We start from the raw sequence: 10,548 nt of genomic DNA, 5'->3' as shown, positions 1-10,548 counted from the left end.
TATTGTATTTAATCTTTAAAACTTAAATTATATTAATTTATTAGATAATATTTATAAAATTATATACATTAATATATATCAGATGAATCCTCTTTAATTTATTTTATTTCGAATTAATTTTAAATTGAATTAAAGTTTTTAAAATAAATCTAATAAAATATTACCAATTTACCACTGAGTCTGATAAACCCTTTCGGTCCAATCCATGTGCATCCTACTTGATATCTTCATCTTTTTCTTTTTGGTTGTTTGACAGAATTGGTATATATGAACTTATGAATAGGCCTTAGAGAGAACCCTATAGTAGGCCAGTCCCTCAATTTAGGAAAAGAGTCCGGTCCACGAAAGAGTATTATGGCCCATAGATTATCCCACTAGATTTTACTATTATCGACTCTCACCGAAAATAAAAAATAAAAAATAAAGAAAATGCAAATCCCAATTTTTTATTTTTATGTGAAATAAGCGAAATCTTACGATACCCTAGTTTATCCAGGAAATTCCTAATACGCTTCACACTATCGCTCATTCGCTCTTTGCATCTGAAGAGCGAGGAGCTCTTGAATCCCAAGGTTCGCTTCTCCTAACTAACACCGCCTCCCTTCTGGTTTCCATAGCGGTAGCGATTCTGAATTTTGCCGTTCAGGATATTCCTCTTTCTGATCTTGCGTTCCGCTCTTAAACTCTTTTGTTGGCATCTGTTTATGTGGTTATGTGGATTTGCATTGTTATTTGGTTTAAATTTCTGCTTTACATTTCACTCTTTAATCAATGTTGTATTTTGATATGTCCATTTAACTAAACTGAATGTGTTATAGTGATTCTGTGGTTTTACTATGCCCCCTTCTCCCATAGAGAATATTGACACATAAATAACTTACCATCATCAATAGCATCACTACTGTTGTATGAGTTTTGCCATGAGTAGAACATGGATACACATAAAAGAGCAATCTAAATAATTGGATTTTAGAGTAGGAAGAAACTTTAAACAGGGTGTTAGCAGTTGCTTATGAAGGTATAATAATAAATGTATGAAAGGGGTGTCTTTACTACGATTATGCATAAATAAGAAGGTTTGTGTTTCTGCTATTGTTTGTGTAAGTTTATTATTAAACATTTTATTTCATTGTTTCTTTTTCGTTTTGCTTGGTTACGTAAACCCTAATCGAAATGAATACAAAGCCTCTCATTTGATCATCGTAGGGATTTACTTCTTTTCCCGTGGACCATTCTATCTATTAATTGCTACGCTGCATAAGATTCCTTTTATTGTTGATTGTATGATATTGGATCCTCAATTTGTATACCATATCATATGTGTCTAGTTATATACAAGGTTTCTTTTCTGCCTTTCTCAATTCCCCAGAGTTATTTGTTTAAGATTTTCGGTTTCTGATTATTTTCTTTCCAAATCTAGGATTTTGAAGCGAAGCTGAAGATTTGATATGGAGGAGGTTGAAGTTTTCCAGGAGGCAATGGAGCCAAAAGATCATTTGGATGATCAGGAAGTAAAGGACAATCATGGAGATGCTGTTGTTGATAAAGGAGATGATGCTGCCACAGTTAATGCTTCCCCTTTAACTGTGCTTGATGAAGCTCCTAGTGCTGCACAGAATACGGATAAATTTGAGGAGTCTATTGGGGTTGCTGAGGAATCTGCCCAAGACAATGAGAAGGTTGAACTAGTTGCTAGCGATGAGGTGGGCAAAGTTGGGCAGGAACCACCTGATAGTGTTCATCTAGATGGAGTTGATTCTGGAGGAACTGGAAGAGAAGTATCTTGTGATGAATCTTCCAATATCATTGATGATGGTTTACAAAGGAGTGAGTTAAATGGCGTACAGGAGCAGTCTGACTTAAATACTGACGAAGAGACAGTTGCTCAGGAGAATGGTGCCATGGTGGATGTAGACTCTGGTTTAGTCAGTGAGAAGTCTGAAGATGAGGATTCTGGATTTGTGACCCCAAGAGAAAATGGTGGTGTAATCTGGGAAAACAGGAGCACAGAGAAGGTAGATGATGTTGTTCCTGAGCCCAATACAGAATCTGAATTCAATAAGATGTCAAACCAGGATTTTGATGCTGGGGATTTGAAGGAGAGTAACTTTGATCCTGAATTCAGAGGCAACAACACAAAAGAACAGTTGAATGCTTCAGCTATGCCTTATAGCGAATCTCAAGATAATGCAGGTGAAGAAGTACATGAAAATTCAGCACTTAGAAATTCTGAACTTCCAGAGGAAGTGATTACAGATTTGAAGGATAATACCCTTGACATCGATATAAACAATGAGGGTACAGCTGGTGATGAAATTAGTTCATCTTTTGGTCAGAGTACCAAATGCAAAGATTACAACAATGTTGATGCTAATGATAGTAAAGCTGGATCAGATTCAGAGGACCAGGAAGCAGTTGGTGAAATAGGAGGAACTTCTCCCGACATACATGACGCCATGGAGGATAGGGAACTGATACAAGCTACTGGAAGCTCATCCTCATTGCAAAATTCTACTGCTGATGAGATACCAGTTCAGATTACTGCAGCTGATTTAAAAGGTCTTAAGGATGACCGATCTCAGGTTTCTGCTGTAGATAATCATGGAGATCAAGGATTATCATCTGTGGCCGGGGAGCATGAAAAGATACAGGAGATCAATGCAAAAGAGAAGGAAACCACTCAGGCCACTAGAGACCAAAACAGTGAGGTTGCCTCCTCATCTGGAAAGCCTGTTGCTGCTAGCAACCCTCCAGTTCGTCCAGCTGGCCTTGGTCGTACAGCACCATTATTGGAACCTACCCCAAGGACAGTGCCACAGCCTCGTACAAATGGCACTGTATCTAATACACAGTCCCGACAAACGGAAGATTCCTCAAACGGTGAGACTGAGGAGTATGACGAGACTCGTGAGAAGCTTCAGATGATTAGGGTAAAATTTTTACGGTTGGCTCATAGGCTTGGGCAGACACCCCATAATGTTGTTGTAGCACAGGTTTTATATAGACTGGGCCTGGCTGAGCAACTCAGGGGGCGGAATGGTGGTCGAGTTGGTGCATTTAGTTTTGATCGTGCAAGTGCAATGGCTGAGCAACTTGAAGCAGCAGGTCAGGAGCCACTTGATTTCTCTTGTACAATAATGGTTCTTGGAAAGACAGGAGTTGGTAAGAGTGCAACAATCAATTCTATATTTGATGAGGTTAAATTTAATACTGATGCTTTTCAAACTGGAACAAAAAAGGTTCAGGATGTTGTGGGAACAGTGCAGGGCATTAAGGTACGTGTGATAGATACACCAGGACTTTTACCTTCCTGGTCTGACCAACGACATAATGAGAAGATTCTGCACTCTGTCAAGCGCTTTATTAATAAAACACCACCAGATATTGTGCTCTATCTTGATAGGTTAGACATGCAGAGCCGTGATTTTAGTGATATGCCACTATTGCGCACAATTACTGAGATGTTTGGACCTTCAATATGGTTCAATGCTATTGTTGTTCTGACTCATGCAGCATCTGCTCCTCCTGATGGCCCAAATGGTACTGCTTCCAGTTATGACATGTTTGTCACACAGCGCTCTCATGTTGTGCAGCAAGCCATTCGTCAAGCAGCTGGAGATATGCGTCTAATGAATCCTGTAGCATTGGTGGAGAACCACTCTGCATGCAGAATAAATAGGGCTGGCCAGAGAGTGTTGCCTAATGGCCAGATTTGGAAGCCTCATCTGTTACTCTTGTCTTTTGCCTCAAAAATTCTGGCTGAAGCAAATGCCCTTCTAAAGTTACAAGATAGTCCACCTGGAAAGCCTTACACTGCTCGAGCAAGAGCACCACCTTTACCATTTCTTTTGTCATCCCTTCTTCAGTCAAGGCCACAATTAAAGTTGCCAGAGGAGCAGTTTGGTGATGAGGACAGTCTTGATGACGACCTTGATGAGTCATCTGATTCTGATGATGAAACAGAACCTGATGACTTGCCACCATTTAAACGTTTGACGAAGGCCCAGGTGGGACAATTGTCTAGAGCTCAGAAAAAGGCATATTTTGATGAGTTGGAGTACCGAGAAAAAATTTTTATGAAGAAACAATTGAAGGAAGAGAAAAAGCAACGGAGGATGTTGAAGAAAATGGCAGAATCAACAAAGGAGCTGCCAAGTGATCCTAACGAAAATGTTGAAGATGAAAGTGGTGGTGCAGCTTCTGTTCCTGTTCCCATGCCAGATTTGGCCTTGCCGGCTTCTTTCGATTCTGATAATCCCACTCATCGGTATCGGTATCTTGATTCATCCAATCAGTGGCTTGTAAGACCTGTCCTAGAAACTCATGGATGGGATCATGATGTGGGTTATGAAGGATTAAATGTAGAAAGATTGTTTGTTCTTAAAGAGAAGATGCCATTATCTTTCAGTGGTCAGGTTACCAAGGATAAAAAGGATGCTAATGTTCAAATGGAAGTTGCCACTTCTCTTAAGTATGGAGAAGGGAAAGCAACTTCGTTAGGCTTTGATATGCAGACTGTTGGGAAGGACTTAGCTTATACATTGCGAAGTGAGACAAAATTTAGTAACTTCAGGAGAAATATGGCTACTGCTGGTCTCTCATTTTCTCTCCTGGGTGATGCCCTGTCAGCTGGAGTTAAAGTTGAAGACAAATTTGTTGCCAGTAAACGATTCAAGGTGGTTATTGCTGGTGGTGCAATGGCAGGGCGTGGTGATGTTGCCTATGGTGGCAGTTTGGAGGCCCATTTGAGAGATAAAGATTATCCTCTTGGGAGGTCTTTGTCAACACTGGGGCTTTCTGTTATGGACTGGCATGGTGATCTTGCTGTTGGTTGCAATTTACAATCACAAATCCCAGTTGGTCGGTATACAAACCTTGTTGCCAGGGCCAATTTGAACAACCGAGGTGCAGGACAAGTCAGCATTAGGTTAAATAGTTCAGAGCAGCTTCAAATTGCTTTGATTGGTCTCATCCCTCTACTTAAGAAGATGGTTGGTTATCCTCAACAATTGCAGTTTGGACAATGATGATGATGATGATAATGTTAGGGTTCTCAAGCTGCACGACTTGCAGGTAATGAGTAGCTGCTTTAAGATGCATTCCCTGCTACTGCCACGAGATGAGACTGATACTAAATGTGTTTTTCATGTTATGTTTGCTGTTTTCTATACCTGAAAGTATCTATCATTTGCTTGCAGTAATTGTAGTTTACCATGTTAGATATTCTCTTGGTATTATTTGCTATATTATGCTGCTGTACTCCAAATAATTTATGCCTACTTTTTCCTACTCTCTCTCTCTCTCTCTCCCTCTCTCTCTCTCTATTTTAATTTAATTTTTTATGTAAGGCCATGTAGGCGTGTCAATTCTTGGAATGTTATGTCTTGCCCTTTTCAACCTTTAGTAATCATTTCCTCTCTTTTCCTTTGTCAATTTGGCAAATTTTACTCCTGATTTAAATTGAATGACGGACCTCCAAGAAGCAATTACACTTTGTTTAGAGATTATACATTGATTTGCTAGTAATGTCTACACTCTATTTGTTTACATGTCCCATAGGTGTGTTAAGGGTTCCCCATTTTTCTTTATGTTTGCCAATTGTAGATTGAAAGTGTTTGTTTGTTCTGTTTATGATGGGATGATGTTTTGCAATTGAATTGTTTGAGTATATCTGGCATTTACACCCAAAACATGTTGACTAGATTAGTAGATTATGCTGCATTGATGCCGTGCTGATGCTTGGGAATATGTTTTGGTCGTTTAGTTTTCAACCACAAGTATGTTGAGGTAGTGTTGGTTGCAATGGATTTGGTTGCAATGGAATATGTTTTGGTCGTTTAGTTTTCAACCATAAAATATCATCCTTGTGGTGGTGTCTAAGGTACCTTGCTAGCGTATAGTGCATGAGTCAATTACATGGAGAGATGTCTACATGGGGTGGTTCTTTAATATAACATTTGGTGATTTGAAATAGTGTTCTTGTTGAAGTTGCCTACATGGGTTTAGGGTTTAGGGTCATGGTGTGCTGGCACCCGTTGGGGATATACTTCAGGGTGATCTTGATGCTAATATGATAAAGGTTTAGATGGCATTGATAGTACCCTTGCGGTGCTGTTTTAATTCGTATGTTATTTGTTGTTCACAACAGTTTTTCTTTGGGGTTAGGCATGGTAATAATCTGTTTGTTGTCGTCGTTGGTACTTGTTTTTATGCTTCATGCTCGCTGTTTTTCTCATTCTTCCTGTTTTGATAAAGCTGAATTGGTGGTTGTTACGGTTAATGTTTCATGGGATGCAGGATAACATCAACTCTTCTGTGGTGGCTTGTGTTTCACGCGGTTGTTGCAGTCTTACAATATATCTCTTCCTAGTGAAGATTTTAATTTTTAAATATTGCTGGGCAGAGGATTATGCAAGAAGTACTGGGTGTGATGGATTGTGCTCATGTTAAGGTTGTTGGTGCAAGCGATATCGCACATTAGAGTTAGCTGTGTTCCTTATAGCTCTATGATGTATTAAGCAAATATGTTTTGATCGTATCTTAAATCAGAAGTCGCTGGTTTTGTAAGATTTTTTGCTCGTGTTTATAGCTATGCAGGAAGTATGTTGTCGATGCAAAGATTCGCTATATAAATTATGCTTTGATCGAATGGCATATGTGCAAATCCATGATAATAAATGAGATGTTCAGAGTATGGTTGTGTTATGCTTGTTTGGTGATTTGTCTTTATTCATGGTGGTGTTGACCATTTTATAATGTTCAGAGATGTACATTAGCCACGTAATTTTCGTTCACTTTAGTATTTCCCTACTAATATTGAGCTTCTAATGTTTTTTATTTAAAAAAAATAAATAAAAAAATAAATTATCATTTCTATCCATAAAAGTTGAAAATGCTAACATTTATTTATAGCAAATGGAAATTATCATTTATATTCATAAAAAATGATTTTTGTAAGTAAAATTATAACCTTAAAAAATTAAATAAAATTCTTACACTATCTTTTTTTCCACTACTGCCATTATTGTTTCCTTCCTCCTTCTCCCATCTTTCTCTCAATGTTCTCCCTCGTTTTTGCGAAATTGGTTAAAAGGTGAATGGAGTAGAGCGAAATGGCACTTTGGATCTAACTCCGAGAAAATTGATGAGGCAGTTGGATTTCATAGCACGCCTGAAACTGCCGTTGACTCTGCTGTCGTAGTCGCTGGCATAGGCGATTCCGCGAACGCCATAACAATCATCGTTGCAATTGCAATTAACTCTACATTTGCTAAGGCAACAACAACAATAATAACAACAGCAGCAGCAACAACCGTAGCCGTGGTTGTTTTCGCAGGGACAGCAGCTGAGAGCGCCGTCGCAGTCGCTACGGTGCGGCAGCAAAAGCTTTTACCGTTTTCTCGAATTTTGTTATACTGTACAGAAGCTTTCGGTAAAGGTGTTCAAAGTGTCGTAGATCTGAAATTCTGTGAGAAAATACTCAAAAAAGCCTTCAAGAGAACCTTCATTGACAATCCTCTCTTCTTTTTCACATCGTAGATCTGAAATTCACAATTTGAATGGAATTGAAGAAGGACTCAACCGGTTTGTTCTCAGACACCATTTTTCGATCAACCCTTGAAAAAGTTACAACTTTTGAGTGTGTGCAGAGAAAATCCAATACGATTCTCCAGAACCCGATTCGACGCCTATGGAGGAGTATGCGGCAAAGGGGTTAGGGTGACAGTTGAGGAGGAGGGTGAGGCGGTGGTACTAAGCGGCGATGTGGTTGATGTTGGGATTGGATCACTGAGAACATTGAGAGAGCGAGGGGGCAGGGAGGAGACGATAGTGGTAGTGGTAGAATGAAGGGTAGTTTAAAATTTTTATTTAATTTTTTAGGGTTTGGATAATTTTGCTTGCAAAAGCTATTTTTTATGAGTATAAATGATAATTTTCGTCTGCTATGGATAAATATGTCAGCATTTTCACTTTTATGAGTAAAAACGATAATTTACTCAAAATAAAATAATATTTTTGAATCCAAAAAGCATTTCTTTTACTCTATTTTAGTGCAGAAGTCTCAATTGTTTTGAAGAAACAACACTTAGCCTTCGTTTGGATCAATAAAAAATGGATGAAAGGAAAAAAATGGATAGAATATGTTATTTTTCTCGGGTTGGTTGACGTAAAAAATTGAAGAAAAATTTTTGAGGTAGGATTCATATAAAAAGTTCTTTTCTCTCCTTAGCCGAGAAAACCACTTTTTCAAGCTTCTCTTCAAATCTTAAAAGTAGAATTTGCGAAATTTTTTTCTTATTTTCTTTTTTTTCTAACTAAATAAAAATATATATATTTTTTTATTCATTTTTCTCTTCTTATTTTTTCTTTACACCCAAACAAAAAGTTAGAGAATTTTTACAAGGTCACTGTATAAAATTGTTAGTAATAATTTATTTGATCTTTTTAATTATTTATTTTTAAAATTATTATACTTTCATAGCATCATTTTCATTGCCTTTTCCAATATTCTTTCATATGTCTTTTTCAATATTTAGTAAAATTAATTTGATTTTAAAATTTTATTAAAAATTTAAAAATATTTTAAATTAATCTAAAATATATTTTTAAATAATAAAATTCATATTAGTTTGATAAGAACATAATTAAATTTTGGGTTAAGTATGATTTTAGTTTCTAAGGTATAGACTGAAATTTTTTTCATCCCCAATCTTTTTTTGCATACAAAATCGTCTCTAAGATTCAATATCTTTTTAAAATCGTCCTTAGAACCAAAATACACTTTTCTTCTTCATCATCACAACATCTCTTCTTCTTCATCAGAAGCAAAAACATAAGCAGAAAGAAACGCAGAAATAGAAGCAGAGAGCCAATGATTCCTCTTATCCCATATCCAAAAAATAGAAGCAGAAACAAACGCAGAAACTAAAATAGAAACAAATGCCTCATCATACTCATAGTTTCTTCCATGGTCCTCATCGTTGTCATCAGTGCCGCTATCCTAGGCACCGTCTTACATAGCCGTCGTTCCTCCTCCTCTTCATTTGGCCCCTCAAAGGAGCTATCCTCGCAAAAACAAACGCAGAAATAGCCACTCATGGACGTGCAATAAGATCAAAGAAATAGAATCCGAATCAGAAGCACGAGAACAATGAAATCAAAATCAGAATCAAAATCATAAGAATAATAAAATCAGAATCAAAAGCAGAAGATCGAATCAGAAGCAGAAGAAATTAAAAGAAGAAGCAGAACGAATTAGAAACAGAACCCTGGAGAAGACCAGCGGCGAGGACCAGAAGCACTAGTGGCAGTGGAGGCAGTGGAGGATGCGAAGCAGCGGAGGAGCTTCGGCGACGACATTGGGTTCAACGGACGGCAGCGGTGGCAGCTGGCACAATAGCGGTAACACTCTTCCTCTCTCTTTAGCTCGCGCATCCCCTCTCTCTCTTCGCGGTCAGTAATGGTGGCGAATCTAGCGATGACAGAGCAGCTCAGAACGGCGATGACGACGTGGCTCAACGGCAGCGACGAGCCCAGTACAATGACGGCGGCCTCCCTTCCCTCCGTGTGATTGCCTTCTCCCCACCTTCCCTTCCCCTTTCCTCTTCCCTCCCCCGCACGATCCCTTCCCCATTTAACCCGTTTTCTTTCTTTTTTTATTTTATAATTTTTTTAGTTAGGAATAATTTAGTAATAAAAATTAAAATTTTAGTAAAAAGGATGATTTTAAAACTAAGTTAAACTTTAGAAATGATTTTGTATACAAAAAAAAGGTTAAGAACGAAAAAAATTTTCGACTTATATTTTAGAAACTAAAATCGTACTTAACCTTTAAATTTTGAAAACATGTTTTTAGACTTATTTTAAAAAAAAATTAGAGTTCATAGCTTTGAATTAAATCAATTTTATATTGTCAAAGTTTGAAAACCGAATAATTTTTTAGAAGCAGTGTTATGACGTGACAAAGTAGATTTTGTAACCAAATCCAAATAAATTATCTAAAATTAAAAGCATCATTTTTCTTTTCATCATTTCTCTTATCTTATTTTCTAACATGCTGGTTTTTTTTTTCTTCTCTTCTATTTCTTTCTTTTCTTCTTATAAGGTCATTATTTTTTTCATTCTCTTTTCTTTCATCTTTTCTTTTCCTTAGTTCTTTTATTTAGTTGATTTTCTTCTCTTTTTTTCCTTTTTATTTCTTATTCTCAAGTACTTTCTCCCTTTCAAATATTCATATCATTCAATTATTTTGGTTCAGTTTAAATTCGCCGTTAATGGAAGATTAGATTTCATTCAAACAAATCAATTTTCAGGTGAATTGTATAGAAATATAATATATAAAAAAAATACATAAATTTTAGTCAAAAATAAAAAATAGTTCAAAAACACCGCTTGTTATTTTTTATGTGGGAGAGAGAGAAGTGTATAACAAAAAGCTGTGAACAGAAGTGTGTTTCACATTGGTATGGGATGTACAAATTGGATGCACCGATTTGTTTGTTTTATTTTTTTTTTCAAACAAACAATCACAAATCGGACGGTCCGATT

At 37.1% G+C, this 10,548-nt stretch overlaps 1 protein-coding gene across 2 annotated transcripts; it reads left to right on the top strand.

The window, feature by feature from the left end:
* The first annotated feature begins 430 nt into the window (after window positions 1-430).
* LOC130962297 (translocase of chloroplast 120, chloroplastic-like) lies at window positions 431-6,705 on the top strand. Of its 2 annotated transcripts, none has more exons than XM_057888503.1 (3): window positions 431-572; window positions 1,421-5,073; window positions 6,298-6,705. In XM_057888503.1, exon 2 carries the CDS (start codon window positions 1,449-1,451, stop codon window positions 5,025-5,027), a length of 3,579 nt encoding a protein of 1,192 aa, XP_057744486.1. In that variant the 5' UTR covers window positions 431-572; window positions 1,421-1,448; the 3' UTR covers window positions 5,028-5,073; window positions 6,298-6,705. The 2 variants fall into 2 exon arrangements, with proteins under 2 accessions (XP_057744486.1, XP_057744484.1); XM_057888501.1 differs by having other exon boundaries at window positions 475-619.
* The last annotated feature ends 3,843 nt before the right edge of the window (window positions 6,706-10,548 follow it).

This window comes from Arachis stenosperma, chromosome 2, assembly GCF_014773155.1.
Source record: "Arachis stenosperma cultivar V10309 chromosome 2, arast.V10309.gnm1.PFL2, whole genome shotgun sequence".
NCBI classification, from domain to species: Eukaryota; Viridiplantae; Streptophyta; class Magnoliopsida; order Fabales; family Fabaceae; genus Arachis; species Arachis stenosperma.
Note: the sequence above shows the minus strand (reverse complement) of the source record. Positions and strands in the feature narration are given on the sequence as shown.